The sequence below is a fragment of the Salvelinus sp. IW2-2015 genome, linkage group LG32 (genome assembly GCF_002910315.2).
Source record: "Salvelinus sp. IW2-2015 linkage group LG32, ASM291031v2, whole genome shotgun sequence".
In the NCBI taxonomy this organism is placed as follows: domain Eukaryota; kingdom Metazoa; phylum Chordata; class Actinopteri; order Salmoniformes; family Salmonidae; genus Salvelinus; species Salvelinus sp. IW2-2015.
In genome coordinates this window covers 5,256,162-5,275,516 of record NC_036871.1, presented here as the reverse complement: position 1 = coordinate 5,275,516, position 19,355 = coordinate 5,256,162, and the positions used below count along the sequence as shown (strand labels likewise).

General features: G+C 43.2%; 2 protein-coding genes across 3 annotated transcripts in view; both read left to right on the top strand.

The window, feature by feature from the left end:
• The window catches only part of asap1a (ArfGAP with SH3 domain, ankyrin repeat and PH domain 1a), a 167,619-nt gene extending 157,482 nt beyond the window's left edge, over window positions 1-10,137 (top strand). For both annotated transcript variants that reach the window (XM_023977522.2, XM_023977521.1), the window contains 7 exons: window positions 443-674; window positions 1,608-1,784; window positions 3,636-3,702; window positions 5,521-5,585; window positions 5,871-6,373; window positions 6,653-6,775; window positions 7,380-10,137. In XM_023977522.2, coding sequence (XP_023833290.1) covers window positions 443-674; window positions 1,608-1,784; window positions 3,636-3,702; window positions 5,521-5,585; window positions 5,871-6,373; window positions 6,653-6,775; window positions 7,380-7,454 — 1,242 coding nt within the window. In that variant the 3' untranslated portion in view covers window positions 7,455-10,137. The remainder of the gene's footprint in view (window positions 1-442; window positions 675-1,607; window positions 1,785-3,635; window positions 3,703-5,520; window positions 5,586-5,870; window positions 6,374-6,652; window positions 6,776-7,379) is intronic.
• Window positions 10,138-19,003: 8,866 nt separating this feature from the next.
• fam49ba (family with sequence similarity 49 member Ba) overlaps window positions 19,004-19,355 on the top strand; it is a 44,121-nt gene continuing 43,769 nt past the window's right edge. The window contains exon 1 of the mRNA XM_023977696.2: window positions 19,004-19,165. The gene's annotated coding sequence lies outside the window, so the exon portion shown is untranslated. The remainder of the gene's footprint in view (window positions 19,166-19,355) is intronic.

The window sequence follows — 19,355 nt, the reverse complement described above, 5'->3', positions numbered from 1 at the left end:
TCAGGTGACCTGGTCTCCACAATCACCTGACCTCAAGCCAATTGAGATGGCTTGGGATGAGTTGAACCGCAGAGTGAAGGAAAAGCAGTCACCAAGTGCTCAGCATATGTGGGAACTCCTTCAAGACTGTTGGAAAAGCATTCCATCAAGGCAAAGGGTGGTGACTTTGAAGAATCTAAAATATATTTTGATTTGTTTAACACTTTTTTGGTTACTACATGATTCCAGTTGTGCTATTTCATAGTTGTGATGTCTTCACTATTATTCTACAATGTAGAAAATAGTAAAAATAAAGAAAAACCCTTGAATTTGTATGTGTGTCCTAACTTTTGACTGGTACTGTATTTATTCACAATAGGGATTATGATACCATTCTGCTCGCAGTCCTGGATAGGTATGAGCAGTCGCTGACCTCTGACCTCTTACTATTGACCCTTCACAGCCCAGTCCTGTGAAAAAAGAGCGCTCTCCGCGGCCCCAGAGCGTCGGCCACTCCTCCAGTATGTCCTCCCCTCAGGACAAGCTGCCACTCCCGGGGGGTTACACCCCTCACAGGGACAAACAGCGCCTATCCTACGGGGCCTTTGCCAACCCAGTCTACAACACCTCCACAGACATGTCTCCCTCACCAGGACCTGACGGTACTACACTAGCCAGCAGGACAGCAGGGAAAGGTAACTTGAATAATATTATTCATCTAATTTTAATCTATTATATAAAGAAAAAATAAATGCACTTTGCACAGGAGTCTTTCCCATGGTGCTGGTTCTGGCAGTAGCAACTGAGAATCATGTATTTTATCAAATACATCAGGTTTCTTTATCAACCGAAAAGATTGCTGCTTTTTGGAGGGCGGCATTTGAAGGCCATACTGGTTTGTACAGCATGAGAAGTAAGTAGAAAAGTGTCCGTGCGTGTGTGACTTGTAGCCTCAGAACAGAATAAGAGAAAGGTGTTATGGAGGATCACAGCACAGTTTCCATAAGTCGTAACAAGGAATGTTACAGTTGCAGGCTACGCCACCAATACAGCAACACTTGGTGCTCAACTTAATCACACCCACATTGCAGAGTTAAAATAGTAACTCTTTTTCACATACACAAGCCCCCCGCAACTCTCTGATTCAGAGGGGTTGGGTTAAATGGAGAAGACACATTTCAGTTGAATGCATTAATTTGTACAACTGACTAGGTATCCCCCTTTCCCTTATTTCCCGCATTTCTATATAATTAATTTAAAGATGCAAAAATGTATGTAACAAAATCCCAGCTTGACATCTGCTGATATAAAAAGGGCTTTATAAATACATTTGATTGATTGATGTACAGAGTTTTCATAATTATGCAGTTCATGCATGGAATAATCCATTGTTTTTGAATAGTTTTGTTAATGTCAAAATAGATTGATAGTGCCTTCCGCTTTTTGTAAGAGGAATCAACTTCAACATCTTGTTCAACCTTTGCATCTTTACAGTACCCTATTTTGGAATTAAATATAGCTTTGATCATAGATAACAGCTCTGTAGCATGCCTCCATAAGACAAAAGAGAGTTTTGCCCTCTTGTTTTAACCAATCACAGCATGCCTCTCGTTCCCTGACTTTTCTAGCACCTTCTACTGGCCCGCCTACCTCCCTTCCCCTGGGCTCCCAGACTGGAGGCAGCGGGGGCATCTCCACCCTTAAGAAGAGACCCCCACCCCCTCCCCCCGGGCACAAGCGTACCCTCTCAGACCCCCCCAGCCCAGTCCTGCAAGGCCCCCAGAGCACAGGTGGGACCGGTTGGGGTGAGTGTCAAAAAGTATAAAACAACACTGTGCATGTATACAGTGACATGTTGTGAACCTTGCATTGACATTCCCTATTCTACACTACATACAATCAAATCTGGTTTACATGATCAATTTCTATCTGGATGTTCTGTAACTTTGAATCCTCCTGAACACACAAAAGAGAAAAGAGTATGTTGTTTTCTTCCTTATATTTAGTATTACTCAAATCTCCAATGAATGGTCTCTAAAAGGGAAAGCTATGGTTTACTGGGATCAGATTGGGCTATACTTGCACCAGTTGGGAATGGAATACAACATCATTATGTTATTGATAACAACCTATTCATTCAATTTCCACGCATTTTGCACTCTACCATATGTGCTCGATAGTTTAGCCCAGGGCCATGTTCAGTAGCGAAACATTGCAGGAAAAAATGCCACGAGTAGAGCTGACGAGATTCCTTATTCTACGTGTCGGAGGCATGTTTGTTCTACATAACATGTTTATATCTGAACGTCCCATAACGTTGCGTCCCCCTGCTGATTTGATCAAAGCACAAATAGAGTGGCAAAATTAAATAGAGCTGACTTTGACCCTGCTGTTGTTCCTCTTTGTTTCTCATTTTGGTTCACTTCCTCCGCGAGCAGACAAAACGAAAAAGAGGCCAAGTGCTGAATACATTCCCGCTGTCACATATTGCTGATACATATTATGTATTTTTCCTTACGATCAACCAAGTTTAATAGTTTACATTTGAGTCATTTTGGGGTGGTTTCCTAGACAATGAAGAATCTCCATTGAAAATATTTTTTAGTCCAGGACTAGCCTTAATCTGTGTCTGGAAAACCGCCCCTTTATGTGTAAGACCCATAGAAGTTTTTAATTGGAATTAATATGACTCATTTTGATAAACCCTCCATTGGAATTCAAGCATTTAAATTCAGGTAAAACTATCTTGAAGCTCCTTGTTATGAAGTATTATATTGGCTTATTAACATTAATCAGCTAATAGATAGTCTTAGAGCATTGTGAAACTGTATGACTGAGCAAAAAGGCATGGTTGGCATGTATCATTGATATATCAGCTAGAGGGCCTCTCATATCTTATTATTATACAGTTCCATAATGCTCTATGATTATACATTGAAAAGTTGCAACGCTCACTCACCATTAAAAACATGTTATTTTATTTAAGCAACTATTAAAAGCTTCTTCAATGGCCTTCATCTACGTTTCTGATAGTGTGCAATCATTGCACCTTCTCTTTTTCAAAGATGATAATTTGGGTTGCACCTTGACTAACGTTGGTTAAGCGCCCTCCACTTCTTTCCATAACAAATAATACAACAAGCAGTTCCTTGGTTCCACAGAAGATAAGCACTTAAAAGTCTTAAATTAATATACTTGTTTCCAAAGTGGTCCTTGATGGTAAAACTCAATGAAATCAGGAAATGATATGGTGTTTATCTTTCCCATTCTGATACATGGCCATGGACTTATCTCATCTTTTGAGGTCTGAAAATATCTGTTAACCTTTGGTTTTTGGAGTGAACTGTCCCTTTAAAGGGGCAGTCTGGATTAAAAAAACAACGAACCAATCCCCGCCACACACACTTTAAAAATATGAGGGATGGGGCTGGAGAAATGTTAGCGCTCAAATGTATAGACAGAGCTATTGATGCAAGGACTGAACATCAATGACATTGAAACTAAGCTCATGAGGCATTTCTAAGTTATATTCTTCAAGTATTAATGGCTGTACACTGTATATAATTAATTAAAAAATTAAAAAATGTATGTTCCAAATCCCAGCATGCCCCGGTAAGGCATGTGGCCATAAATCTTCACTCTTTTTTCCCACACAGGAAGCGTGTCCACTCCCCCGCCTACAAACAGGACCTCACCTGGAAACAAGTTTGAGCAGCAGCAGAGGTACAGTACCATCCCCGCTGCTTCAACTCATTCATTCAGCCTGTCCAGGCTCAGGGCAATAGTGTCAATCGCATATTTAACAGATGCATTTATCAACAGTACTAACAATTAAAAGGGTATTAAAAGGCCGACGTGAGTAAGACATTTAAAGGTGTTAACCCTCGCAATGCTGCCTGCCAAGACGGCATCCCTAGCCGCGTCCTCAGAGCATGCGCAGACCAGCTGGCTGGTGTGTTTACGGACATATTTAATCTCTCCCTATCCCAGTCTACTCTCCCCACTTGCTTCACCATTGTTCCTGTACCCCGTAGCACTCGCTTCTGTTATCATGAAGTGCTTTGAGAGGCTAGTTAAGGATCATATCACCTCTACCTTACCTGACACCCAAGACCCACTTCAATTTGCATACCGCCCCAATAGATCCACAGACGATGCAATCGCCATCGCACTGCACACTTCCCTATCCCATCTGGACAAGAGGAATTCCTATGTAAGAATGCTGTTCATCGACTACAGCTCAGCATTTAACACCATAGTACTCTCCAAGCTCATCATTAAGCTCGGGTTCCTGGGTCTGAACCCCGCTCTGTGCAACTGGGTCCTGGACTTCCTGATGGGCCGACCCCAGGTGGTGAAGGTAGGAAACAACACCTCCACTTTGCTGATCCTCAACACAGGGGCCCCACAAGGGTGCGTGCTCAGCCTCCACCTGTACTCCCTGTTCACCCATGACTGCTTGGCCACGCATGCCTCCAACTCAATCATCAAGTTTGCAGACAACAGTTGTAGGCCTGATTACCAACAATGACAAGACAGCCTACAGGGAGGAGGTGAGGGCCCTGGTGGAGTGGTGGCAGGAAAATAACCTCTCCCTCAACATCAACAAAACAAAGGAGCTGATCGTGGACTTCAGGAAACAGCAGAGAGAGCACGCCCCATCCACATCGACCATACCGCAGTGGAGAAGATGAAAAGCTTCCTCGGCGTACACATCACCGATGATCTGAAATGGTCCAATTGAGAGCATCCTGTCAGGCTGTATCACCGCCTGGTATGGCAACTGCACTTCCCGCAACCGCAGGGCTCTGCTCAGGGTGGTGCGGTCTGCCCAACGCATCACCGGGGGCACATTGCCTGCCCTCCAGGACACCGATTTTACAGGAAGGCCAAAAATATCATCAAGGACATCAACCACCCGAGCCATGGCCTGTTCGCTCCGCTACCATCCAGAAGGCTAGGTCAGTACAGGTGCATCAAAGCTGGGACCAAGAGACTGAAAAACAGCTTCTATCTCAAGGCCATCAGACTGTTACTTAGCCATCACTAGCCGAGTACCACCTGATTACTCAAACCTGCACCTTAAGGCTGCTGCCCTATATACATAGACATGGAATCACTGGCCACTTTAATAATGGAACACTAGTCACTTTAATAATGTTGATATACTGCTTTACTCATTTCATATGTATATACTGTGTTCTAATCTACTGTATTTTAGTCAATGCCACTCCGACGTTGCTCGTCCTAATATTTATATATTTCTTAACTCCATTATTTTACTTTTAGATGTGTGTGTATTGTTGTGAATTGGTAGATACTACTGCACTGTTGGAACTAGGAACACAAGCAATAACATCTGCTAAACATGTGTATGTGTCCAATATAATTTGATTTGATTTGATTATGAGCGTCAACAACCAAAAAGATGGCTTAGAACTTAAGCACTTACACAGTGCATGCAAACATTCAGAAATGGACCCCTCAACCTTCAGAGGCTAAGATCACATTGTATAATGGGTAATCTTATCTCTCTTTCAGCACTACCATTAGTAATACAAAGTCAACACTTGGTCCAAGGGTTCTACCCAAACTACCTCAAAAAGGTATTCTTTTTTCTCTCTTACTTGACAGAAAATGTGTAACAATGAAAGAAATCACACAGTATAGTTTTCTGGCCAGTTTCCCAGACACAGATTAAGCCTAGTCCTGGACTAAAACGTTGTTTCAATGGAGAATCCCCATTGAGAATGTTTTTTAGTCCTGGACAAGCTAAATTTGTCTGGGAAACCAGCACTACATGTATACAATTTATACTGTTAACCCAAAATATACCAAAATAAGTTGTTTCAAGTTGACACTTTTTCATGCCTCACCCTGTCTTGTTGAAGTGGCACTACGGAGGATCGACACTATCCACCTCCCTTCAGTGGACAAGCTCTGCCAACCTCCGGAGGTTCTACAGAGGTCAACCTGCGCCCAACTAGAGTCTTACCAAAAATCGCCCCAGCCCCTGCAGACCCCCGGAGACACCCCTCAGAGGGCCCCGTTGGCAGAAAAAACGCAGCTAAGCGAACTGCCTCCCAAACCCCAGATGTCAGATCTGCCCCCCAAGCCTCAGCTTTCTGACCTCCCCCCGAAACCACAGCTGTCGAATCTCCCGCCCAAACCGCAGCTCAAGGACCTCCCGCCCAAGCCTCAACTGAGCGACATCCCTCCAAAGCCCCCTGTCAGTGAGCGGCTCCCTCCGGGCGAGGCCGTGCAGACTGCGATGGACAAGCAGTCTTGCAGTCAACAGGGGGAGCTATCCCCCAGACAGGCCAGTGAGGACACCAATGGATCCCCGCCGTGTGCAGTGGAAATGCCTGTGCCGCTGCCTCGGAAGATCAACACTGTGAGTGCTGACTAAAGATAGTGCTTTTTGTTGTAGTACCTAGGGCTGGATTCAATCCGTATCGCGGAAGATCCGCGTCAGGTCATTTCCGATGAAGCTGACATATGCAGCATTTACCATGAATGTGGAAACATTGCCTTCAACCCTGCTTAAAACCTTTCAAGGCTGAACTGGTTTTAAGAAGAAAAAAAATTCTAACTCAAAGTACAATTTTATCAAGTTTATCAATTTACGCTGATGGTAGTGTAAACATACTGCGCTTATTGCATTTTCAACCAGGGGAAGAGTAAAACTAGACGGGTGAAGACCATCTACGACTGCCAGGCGGATAACGATGATGAGCTGACCTTTGCAGAGGGAGAGGTTATCATCGTCACAGGAGAGGAGGACCCGGAGTGGTGGGTGAGTAGTTGACCTGCATCAGGCTGCAGCCACACTCATAAATGAACACGGATAAAATCCTATATGGCGTACATCATTGTCTGTTTTTGTCCGTCAAAAGTGCAACTCATCTCTATTTTTTTTAGGATGAGTTCAGATGAGTTGCATACGTCAAAGGACTTATTCAAAGTGTTTCTATCTGCAACATTCAGTAGGTTGCACACTCCTGAACGTAACCCTGGTTTTGTCATACAGAATGTATGACAAATCTATTGCCTTTCTATGCTGATCTAAGAGTACTAGGCTGACTGACAACTGTCTGTAAGTCACTCTGGATGAAAGTGTCTGCTAAATGACCAAAATGTAAACAATTATACCAGAAAGGTGAAGGCGATACTGTATGGCAGAAGTTGTCAGGTAGGCTAGGTGAAGCTTCTGCCATGCATTTTTCTCCTTTCCAATCCTTTCAGATCAGGGATCATTAGTAAAGAGAAAAAACCAAGTACACCAAATGATTGAAGTATGAGAGTATACTCATTTACATGACACTCATGTCAGCCTCATTGTGAAGCTGTAAAATAGGCATAATGTTTTCATCATTATCCATCTCTTTTATCTCTTTCAGATCGGGCACATAGAAGGACATCCCGAGAGGAAAGGGGTCTTCCCCATGTCCTTTGTGCACATTCTGTCCGACTGACAGCCGGGGAGAGAGGTGTGAGGCCATTCCTCTAATCTAGCACAAGCCCTGCCCTTCCCTGGCCTCACATCAGACTTTAGGCAGAAGTGAAACAAATGCGAACAAAGAATCCAGCCCAGCCTCAGTGCAATGAAGACTTATTGTATATAAACTGTGATATCCTGCCTACCAGTATTACCGTAGCAGCAACCCAGCATGAAACTGGGCTTGCAGTAGCTTTCCTCAGATTTTCTCAATGTATGCTGTAGCTGTATGTATGTGTGTAGATAAACAAATCTATGTATGTCCATGTAAGTGTATCTTTGTACCTACACATGCACACCTACGAGTGTATATTTCTGTATTTATATAGAAGTGTGCATATGTACATTGACCCTGCTTGCTCAGAGAGGTAGGGCTATCTTCTTCGTGTTCCAACGGTCTACCATTTTAGCTTGACTGTTTTATGTCATTATCATCTCTCGAACTCTTGGAAGTAGTTAATGATCATGACTCATGAGAGGTCAATTTGATAAGGAGTTTGTGACTCAGATAATATACAGTATATTAGCCCTTATGGCACATATCCTCTCTGTCTACTGGCCTGTTTATTTGGCAATGCAACAAAGTGAGTTTCGAGATAGCTGAAAGGTTGGAGGAAGTTTTTATTCATGACAATATACCAATTTGTTTGTTTTATTTTTGCTTATATTGGGATCCATTTGAAGAGACTTTTCTGTCACGGTATGTTATACAATGCTAATTTGAGCGATAAAGTGATTAACAGCCGAGGAAGTCAAACCATTTGTTGTAGTGCTGGTGGCTGGCACAGTTACTGCATCAATCCCCCAGTAGTTAGTAGTTCTCCTTCACCTTAATTGTGATATTATATGATCAAATGTATAGTGCGAGAAATATGCATTCTCATGCATTTAGCGAATCTTGAGATTATTGTGAAACGTGCATTTTCATGGAAATCTCCACTGCTTGACCAGAGTATCAATCCATGAAGTGAAAATGGCATTACACACACACACACTCACACTCATGCACACACATTGTTTCACAAGATCAAATATGAAAACCAAGCATTGTGTGTGATATAAATTATGAGGATAGATGCTTTGTTTCATACCGGGCTTCCATCAGTATTGGTCTGCAAGTTTCAATGGAGAAGGATGAAGTTGCCCAATTAATGGTTAAAGGGGGGCTGAACTTCCTCATTTAGCCACATTTTTCATATTGCTCCTTAAGAAATGCATCAGCCATGACTCAAGCCAAATGAGAGTTGTCTTGTACGTTCACTCCGCCAAAACAGTACACAATTAGTCACTCACCCTTATCGATAACTTGAAACAGTCTAACCAGGTCATTTTCATGTTGCACACCTTTTAGTTTTCTCATTAAATGCTTTCAATTTTTGTATATGAATTTCTATAATTTATAGTTGGAGGTTTTTAAGTCATAAAAATTTGGAGATATTGTCATTTTAAAATTTGAGGCTGACAAACTCCCCAGTCCCTGCTGATGACAAGCACACCRATAACATGAAAATACAGACAGTTTCACTCTGTGTTGTATTTGACCCAATACTTTCGTTTTTAATTTAGGCCAGAAAGTTAAAATCTTTGCCGAGTTGTCTTGCCGTATTACTTAACGGTCTTGTTGTAAACAGAATGGATGATTTGGAGTGGATTTTTTAACACAGGCCGAAGCATGAGGTCATGTCGTTGAGCTTCAGGATTATTGGAATGGAATATGATTCATTTTTATGTTTGTTTAGATTTGTCATGGAGGAATTTGCTGTGACTGACGGAGGTGTGAAAATGACTGAATGACTGCCACGCTGACATGCCGTTTTTAGGGACAAGGTTTCGCCTTAGTTTAAAATAAAGCTGTCGTCATATTAACAGGAAAGAAATAATTAACTATTAATGCTTCTTGTATTATATTTGATGTTGATGGTCAGGGACATTTCTTATGACTATAGTTAGTGATTGTTAAAGGGAGACGCCTTTTATTGTGTATTGAGTGTAAATGTATGTTTGATTTTGTTTGGGGTTGGAAAAGACTGGGGCATTGACAGCTACACCACTACCATCAGGCTTTTTCCTTGTGTTTGGCATTTACTGTTTACAGTAGCTCATTCAGCTAGGTTATTCCTTGTGGGAGAAAATTTGTTAGCACGTCTTGTTATTATTGTGCCTAATATGTGTGATGAGAATTGAAGCTTTCATCACATCCCCTTTAGACCAGGCTTTTTGTTACATTTCTCAACAATGTGTGTGTGATTTCAGCACAGGCAAAACCAGTGGGGCCCCACTGATGGAGGAGTGAGTAAGCCATGGCAATCAATTGGCTGATTCACAAATCCTCTKGATTTTTACATTTACTTGAATATTTATTTAATCTAGAACTATACCAGAAGCTGGACATGGGTAATAATAATTAATTAAACATATTCAAATGCATCAAATTCATGTCAGATTCTGCGCCTTCTGTGTTATTCCTCACTCAAGTTGGATGTATATTGGACTGGCAGTGCTTTTTAGAAGGCTAGTTTGACATTTGTTTTATTGTGAAATAACTGGATGTAGATGTCTACCCCTGTTCCGCATGTGTGTTGGCTTCATTGTTTGATATTGTGTGTTGAGGACAGAACCATGACTCCATTATTCATCGAATAATAAAGATTTTATGTTGACTTATTGTGAATGCTTGTTTTATTTYAAAGATTTAGGAGGGACTGAAAGACTGTGATGGACTCTGAGTCACGGATGGCTGGAGGGAGGGAGTTCCAGAGCCTAGGAGAAGGCCCTGTGGCCGAAGCTCTGGAGCTTCAACCTGGGGATGGTAAGGTGGCCCGCTGTGGGGGAACGGAGTCTGCGTGTTGGTTGGTGGGGGAGAATCAAATCAAATGTATTTATATAGCCCTACTTACATCAGCTGATATCTCAAAGTGCTGTACAGAAACCCAGCCTAAAACCCCAAACATCAAGTAATGCAGGTGTAGAAAAGGTCTGTAGGTCAGAAGGAGGAGCTTGTAATCAATCAAATGTATTTATAAAGCCCTTTTTACATCAGCTGATGTCACAAAGTGCTGAACAGAAACCCAGCCTAAAACCCCAAACAGCAAGCAATGCAGATGTAGAAGCACGGTGGCTAGGAAAAYAACCCTAGAAAGGCCWTAACTTAGAAAGAAACCTAGAGAGGAACCTGGCTCTGAGGGGTAGCCAGTCCTCTTCTGGCTGTGCCGGGTGGAGATTATAACAGAACATGGCCAAGATGTTTAAACGTTCATAGATGACCAGCAGGGTCAGATAATAATCACAGTGGTTGTAGAGGGTGCAACAGGTCAGCACCACAGGTGTAAATGTCAGTTGGCTATTCAGAGTTAGAGACAGCAGGTGCGGTAGAGAGAGAGTCCAAAACAGCAGGTCCGGGACCAGGTAGCATGTCCAGTGAACAGGTCAGGGTTCCATAGCCGCAGGCAGAACAGTTGAAACTGGAGCAGCAGCGTGATCAGGTGGACTGGGGACAGCAAGGAGTCATCAGGCCAGGTAGTCCTGAGGCATGGTCCTAGGGCTCAGGTTCTCCGAGAGAAGAGAGAGAGAAAAAGAGAGAGAATTAGAGGGAGCATACTTAAATTCACACAAGACACGACATGAGAAATACTCCAGATATAACAGACTGACCCTAGCCCCCCGACACAAACTATTGCAGCATAAATACTGGAGGATGAGACAGGAGGGGTCGGGAAACACTGTGGCCTTGTCCGATGATACCCCCGGACAGGGCCAAACAGGAAGGATATAACCCCACCCACTTTGCCAAGGCACAGCCCCCATACCACTAGAGGGATATCTTCAACCACCAACTTACTACCCTGAGACYAGYCCGAGTATAGCCCACGAAGACCTCCCCCACGGCACGAACCCGAGGGGAGTGCCAACCCGGACAGGAAGATCACGTCAGTGACTCAACCCACTCAAGTGACGTACCCCTCCTAGGGACGACATAGAAGAGCACAAGTAAGCCAGTGACTCAGCCCCCGTAATAGGGTTACACTCAATCATAGGACCTACTGAAGAGATGAGTCTTCAATAAAGACTTAAAGGTCGAGACCGAGTCTGCGTCTCTCAATGCGTTGGGAGACAGGGAGCCAGTAGAGTTCACGGAGGACAGGGGTGATGTGCTGCCAGGACTTCACCAGTGTGGGTGAGGAGTCCCTTTGGAGCTTATGGAGGGCACTTGAGTTGATGCCGGAGAGTAGTGAGATGCATTAGTCAAGACAGGAGGAGATTAATGCATGTATGAGGGTTTCAGCGGCAGAACGGGAGAGGGAGATCATTGGCAAGGTGGAAGAATGAGGATTTGACAGTCTGTCTTATGTGGTGGTCAAATGAGAGGGTGTAGTTGTGTGCATGGAGGGAGAGAGTGGTGTCTGTCGTCTTTGGTGAGGGTGGTAATATGAGTTAGGTTGAGGTCAGACAGTGGGAACAGGGAGGGGTAATATGAGTTAGGTTGAGGTCAGACAGTGGGAACAGGGAGGAGGTAATATGAGTTAGGTTGAGGTCAGACAGTGGGAACAGGGAGGGGTAATATGAAGTTTAGGTTGAAGGTCAGAAGTGGGAACAGGGAGGAGGTAATATAGTTAGGTTGAGGTGTGAACGGGGTATTTGGTCGTAGGAACAGTGGGACAGAGAATTGGATAGTACAAAGTTCGGAAGGGAGGGTATATGAGTTAGGTTGAAGGGTCAGACAGTGGGAACCAGCGGAGGGGTAATATGAGTTAGGTTGAGGTCAGACACGTGGGACAGGGAGAGGAGGTAATTGAGTTAGGTTTGAGGTCAGACAGTGGGAACAGGGAGGTAGGTTAATATGAGTTAGGTTGAGGTCAGACAGTGGGAACAGGGAGAGGTAATATGAGTTAGGTTGAGGTCAGACAGTGGAACAGGGAGGAGTAATATGAGTTAGGTTGAGGTTCAGACAGTGGGAACAGGGAGGGGTAATATGAGTTAGGTTGAGGTCAGACAGTGGGAACAGGGAGGTGGTAATATGAGTTAGTTGAGGTCAGAACAGTGGGACAGGGAGGAGGTATATGAGTTTAGGTTGAGGTCAGACAGTTGGGAACGGGAGGAGGTAATATGAGTTAGGTTGAGGTCAGACAGTGGGAACAGGGAGGAGGTAATATGAGTTAGGTTGAGGGTCAGACAGTGGAACAGGGGAGGTGGGTAGATATGAGTTAGTTGAGTCAGACAGTGGGAACAGGGAGGAGTAATGAGTTAGGTTGAGGTCAGACAGTGGGAAAGGGAGGAATAAATGAGTTAGGTTGAGGTCAGACAGTGGGAACAGGGAGGTTGGTAATATGAGTTAGGTTGAAGGTCAGACAGTGGGAACAGGGAGGGGTATGTGAGTTAGGTTGAGGTCAGACAGTGGACAGGGAGGGGTTAATGTGAGTTAGGTTGAGGTCAACAGTGGGAACAGGGAGGAGGTAATATGAGTTAGTTAATCATAACCAGGCAGAGGTCTCCACCTCTACCAGTGGAGTGGGACAGGTAAATCATAACCAGCAGAGGCCTCCACCACTACCAGTGGGCGTGGGAACAGGTAACATAACACAGCAGAGCTCCAACACTAAGTGGGTGGGACAGGTACCATAACCAGCGAGAGTCCCACCACTACCCAGTGGAGTGGGGGACACAGGTAGCCACACCAGTAGAGGTCTCCACCACTACCAGTGGAGTGGGACAGGTAATCATAACCGCAGAGTCCTTCCACCATTACCAGTGGAGTGGGACAGGTAATCACCACTACCAGTGGAGTGGACAGGTAACATAACCAGCAGAGTCTCCAACTACCAGTGGAGTGGGACAGGTAACCATAACCAGCAGAGGCCTCCACCACTACAGTGGAGTGGGACAGGTACCATAACCACAGAATCCTCCACCACTACAGTGGAGTGGGACAGGTATCCATAACCAGCAGAGGTCTCCACCACTACCAGTGGAGTGGGACAGGTAACCATAACCAGCAGAGGCCTCCACACTACCAGTGGAGTTGGACAGGTAACCATAACCAGTAGAGGTCTCCACCACTACCAGTGGAGTGGGAAGGTAACATAAACCAGCAGAGGCCTCCAACACTACCAGTGGAGATGGACAAGGTAACCATAACCAGCAGAGTCCTCCACCACTACCAGTGGAGTGGGCAGGTAACCATAACCAGCAGAGGCTCCACACTACCAGTGGAGTGGGCAGGTAACCATAACCGCAGAGCTCCAACACTACCAGTGAGATGGACAGGTAACCATAACCAGCAGAGCCTTCCACCACTACCAGTGGAGTGGGACAGGTAACCATAACCAGCAGAGTTTCTCCACCACTACCATTCATCAAGTGAATTACGTGTCATAAAGGTGAGTTCCATGTGTTAAGACATTGTTMGATGCTTTCATGGTCTMGGCAGGAGAGTGACAGCCTTGACCAGACCGAGAGGGAGAGAGAGAGAGAAGCCACAAACCAACCGGTAAGTGCCTCTCCAAGCTCATAGAGTTTATAGATTGATGATCTGTAGTAGTTGTATTGCATGTGTTAACTTCATGCAGGAGAGACGCAGACATGATGATATTTTATTTTTGATAATTGTGTGTAGTGGATTTGAGTATAACCTGCCATACAAACATTCTTAAAACCGTTTTCAACCGTTGTTGTTTATTATTACAGTAAAGTAACTGTATTATACATTGAAAATATTTTGTTAAGTTTCAAACCATACAGTGTGTAGAGCAGCAGTAGTAACAACCTGAAATAGGGGAAGTGAGAAAAATACGGGGACATTTTTCATACAGTWGCAGAGAAAGAGTACAAAATGGTAGTTTAATTGAATATATACACATTACAGTCACACCAGTAGTCAGTACAGTATGAATGGCCATGGCCCCTAAGAATGATTGGACTGTATCAGAGTAAGTGCCCAGCTGCAAGGCCCCCCTTATCCTTGTAAATTTGCAAGTTAAGATTTGTCTGAATCRTTTTCTCAAAGTTACTAGAAATTAGCATTTAAAACACATTTTTATTTCAAATGGGGGCATGACCCCAGACTACACTAGCAAAATGTGTCCTCCCCCAATGTCAGAGTTGCTCCTACGCCCCTGGGCCTGGATAATTTTCATTCAATACTGAGCAATCTATGCTTAATTGTCTCCAGAAATAAGAATATCCATGTACACCTTCCCAGGCAYTGCTCTATTACTTAGTAGCCAAAATAAGTGAATGTGAAAGATGGGCTTGGCCTATAGTGTCAATGRCAAAAGCCATCACAGATTGAATGCAATTGCACACAGCATCGGCYTTCAGATTGCTGCTGTCACAAAAGTGTCACTTCCTACTTGCAAAATCAATTCCTTTTATAGTTATGAGGTCCCTCACCGAGGTAAAGTAGGTTGTATATCAGACATTCACTCTCTTGTTCGCAATAACTTTTGCATTGATTGTCATWGGAACATCAAAACAAGTGCTAATTGTTCTAAAAATGTCTGGCCTACTTTTATAAATCAAATCAAATGTATTTATAAAGCCCTTTTTACGTCAGCAGATGTCACAAAGTGCTACACAGAAACCCAGCCTAAAACCCCAAACAGCAAGAAATTCAGATGTAGAAGCACYGTGGCTAGGAAAAACTCCCTAGAAAGGCAGGAACCTAGGAAGAAACCCAAAGAGGAACCTGGCTCTGAGGGGTGGCCAGTCCTCTTCTGGCTGTACCAGGTGGAGATTATAAGAGTACATGGCCATTAAGGCCAGATTGTTCTTCAAGATGTTCAAACGTTCATAGATGACCAGCTGGGTCAAATAATAATCACAGTGGTTGTAGAGGTTGCAACAGGTCAGTAATTTAGGAGTAAATCAGTTGGATTTTCATAGCCGGGCATTCAGAGGTCGAGACAGCAGGTGTGGTAGAGACGAGGGAGAGAGCGAGAGGGAGAGAGAAGGAGGGTCYAAAACAGCAGGTCCGGGACCAGGTAGCACGTCCGGTGCACAGATCAGGGTTCCATAACCTCAGGCAGAACGGTTGAAACTGGAGCAGCAGCARGACCAGGTGGACTGGGGACAGCCAGGAGTCATCAGGCCTGAGGCATAGTCCTAGGGCTCAGGTCCTCCGAGAGGGAGAGCATACTTAAATTCACAAATTGTTAGACTCCAGCCATTCAAGTCTGGGACCAAAAGGCTCCTGAACAGCTTCTACCCCTAAGCCATAAGACTGCTAAATAGTTAACCAAATAGCTACCCGAACTATATGCAATGACCCTTTAACTATTTTTTGACTGTGTACACACACACTGTACTCTACCCATACACTCACACATACTCACACTGACACGCCAACACACACACACACCATTGATTTCAAAAGATGGAGTCAATGCATGGACCTGTGCGAAAATCTAATTAGCATATTAATACAATCCCCATCAAAATCTGCTATGGGCCAAGTCTCAATCCTCCGCATCTGCCGATATCGGCCTTCCGCATCTGCGGTGAAAAGTTGCAGAGCTACGGATGTGTTTGAAAGTCCAGGAGACATTACGACATTCGGTCTTCTCACGAAAACGTCTGTACGCCGAACAGTCTACAAACTATTATGACCACTCTATGGAAAGATGAGACTCTAACAAACACAAGAGATGTAGATCTACCACATAGATAGGACAGACAAAAAATCRTTTTGATTTATTTTTTGACTGTCTGCTTTTCCATGTATGAATCTGTTATTCAATGTGTTTCGAAGGGATAATAGCAGTGAGTTTCATCAAATACATTTTAAAAATATTTTTGTTTTATATTTTTTTATATTRGTTTTATACCTACAGGGGTCCTACAATTATAAATCTAATGGCTAAACTATCCTTGGTATGACCAACTTAAAATATTTCAATATGTTAGCTTAGTAGAAACCCAGCCCCGTGCCCTTAGAGCCTAGGGAGTTATAGGGCAGGGCAATGAGAAATTGACAACTTGTTTTAGAGGATCAGAACCTCAAAGTAACAGATTCATATAGTAGTTTAACATCTTCCAAGAACAGCTATTCATATAGCAGAAATGACATGCCATTGAAATGAGAACATCCATTCATAAACTTTAAAAGTCCCACAWATCCTCCATTATGAAATGGGCCCCTTCTGACAGGTGAGTAAAAACATTACCGGGCCATGACAGACGGAGAGGGGACAGGGGAAACTTTGCCCCATACCGGCGTGGATGCAACCATGACATACCCAGTACTTACAGTATCTATATATACTGTAGCTGGGCTGAGGGTTTGCATTTGGACCATAATTTAGGCACTGGGTTTCCTTTGCTTGATTTAACAGATTTCATGTTTCAAGCAGCACATCAGAATCATTAGTACAACAAACATCATTAACAGTCCTCACATCAACCTAACAAACCAAATCCCATTATAGATACCCTGGTCTACAGACACCCTGGCACAGTGCAACTTGTAGCATGTTGGAGACAGCATTTACTACTTATCCAAATGAACCTTGACTTCTTCAGCTTGTTCTGTGGCAGCCAGGTGGAGGTCTTCAGGGTTGTGGTGTTATGTTGGCAGGAGCAGGTCTCCATAAGTACCTTGAAACAAAACAGCGGTCAAGGCACTGGACAGACAAGGGGACCTATACATTATGTAATTATGTACATCAATAACTGCACACCATTGTGCTCAGTAATATACACCATTCTCCGTATTTTGCTGGTCTGTTACCCGCTAGCACTGTCCCCGGTCAGAGGATATGAGATCAATTGACACCCTTTACCATGGCACTTTGAAATGTATTTTAAACTGCAAAACCCTTATGCACCACTGCACTTTGTATACTAGGGTTGGCTGGCCTTCTCTAGTCACTCGTAGGCTCAGTCACTGGTATACTTTTATTMATAAACGCCATTTTGMGTTTACTACCTTTTTATTTGGGCATTTTTATTGTTCAGAAATGTGGTGGGTARTCTCTTCGTTCGCTGGACTTTATCCTGCTAACTGTTCCAAATGTCCGAACTGAATTTGGTAAAAGGGCTTTTATGTACTCTGCGCCATCGTCTTGGAACGCCTTACAAAATACTTTTAAACTGGAAGAACTTGTCCCGATTGGTATTTTTAAATCGCTGATGAATGATCTTAAAACTGATTCCCTGACCTGTCAGTGTTTTTAATTTGCTGTTTTTGAATTTGTTAAACTCTTGTGAATTCTATGGTTTTTACTAAATTACTTGTAGTTTTTCATGTTGTTTGTCTGTAATTTTTGTAATGACTTGGTGCTGCCTATCTTGGCCAGGATGCTCTTGAAAAAGAGATMTTAAATCTCAATGAGCCCTTCCTGGTTAAATAAAGGCGAAATAAAAAAATAAAAAAAGGGGGAATGATTCAACCTCAGTTACACACAGGGATACTTTATTGACATACACAGGCAGACATGGAAAGTAGAATGGTAGTAGTTCTTTAACAGGAAAAAATAGAGACAATGAATATTCACATACCAAATTAATACACCAGGGCAAGAATGCACAGAAACAGAACCTCACAGAATAGAGCAGAAACAAATGGCAAAGAACTGTACAGAACTAAAAGCTAATATTGTACTGAATAACCWGTAGTAATWTACAAAACCACAATGTCCCTCCCTKTACTACTACTGACCAACCAGCAGTAATATACACAAATACAATGTCCCTCCCTCTACTTACTTTACACACCATCCCACATGTCAAGATATGAGTCTAGTTGTGTTGGTCAGGGAAGAGGTGTAGGAGCTTGATGCTCTCTCGGCAACTGCTTGAAGAAGGCTGAGAGGGCAGGCAGGAATTGGGGATCTGCAACCCAAGATGACTGCCTTTGGTTGGCTGACCCCACGGTATGATAAGGCACCTGGCAACCTGGTCCTTAGCAACCAATCGGTTTGGTTAGGGCCAGAGGTGGGACGGGCCAGTTACATATTTTGTCTCTGAGAGAGGGCTGTGAGATGGTGTGCTAAGAGTCACCGGCAGGTAATTCTGTAACACAATTAGCGAAACCAAAACTTGTATGGCGGTGAAGAGTTTAGTTTGATGCTTCTATGATGATCCATGAAAAATGTATTGAYGATACAAGATTAAAATGCATTTTATATGATTTGATTATTTCTATCAAATCAACACTTGACTGTTTACACAAATTAAAGGTTGTAAAAGTAGGCGAGGCCTTTTTAGAATAATTAGCACTCATTTTATATTTCTATGACAATCAATGAAAGGTAATTGCGAACAAGAGATTAAAATGSATTTTTATATGATTTGATTATTTCTATCAAATCAACACGACGTTTTATGCAAATCAAAGGTTGTAAAAGCAGGCCAGACATTCTTTGAATGATTGGCACTTGTTTTGATGTTTCTATGACAATGCAAAAGTGATTGTGAGCAAGAGATTTAACGTCAAATGTCTGTTGAATGTCTGTTGAATGTCTGATATAAAACCTACTTTACCTCCGTACAGCCCTCTCGGTTATGGCTGGTGACGTCATACAAATAATCCGCTGTACTAGAAGGAACCTGTGCAACAGACAACCATCATTTTTCCGGGTTGGCCTGTCATGTAAAAGGAGGCACACGGAACCTGGTTGTTTTGAATTCTACGTGTTAATACGAAGATTTCCTTATCGATTCCAGGTGTAGACCTATACTTTCTCGATCTTGCAGGTATGTATTTATCTGGACTGTAATCTACTGTTGTACTTTCACTTTGAAGGTACTAAAGTGTCTTCAATTAATCTGTGTAGGGTTACTACAAACGTGCAGCATAATTTCAGGCATTAGCAACAGGTATCATGACATGAAAAATGTTTTCATGTTTTGGTTGTAGCATGTTGAAACACTTTCGCCTGTAAAC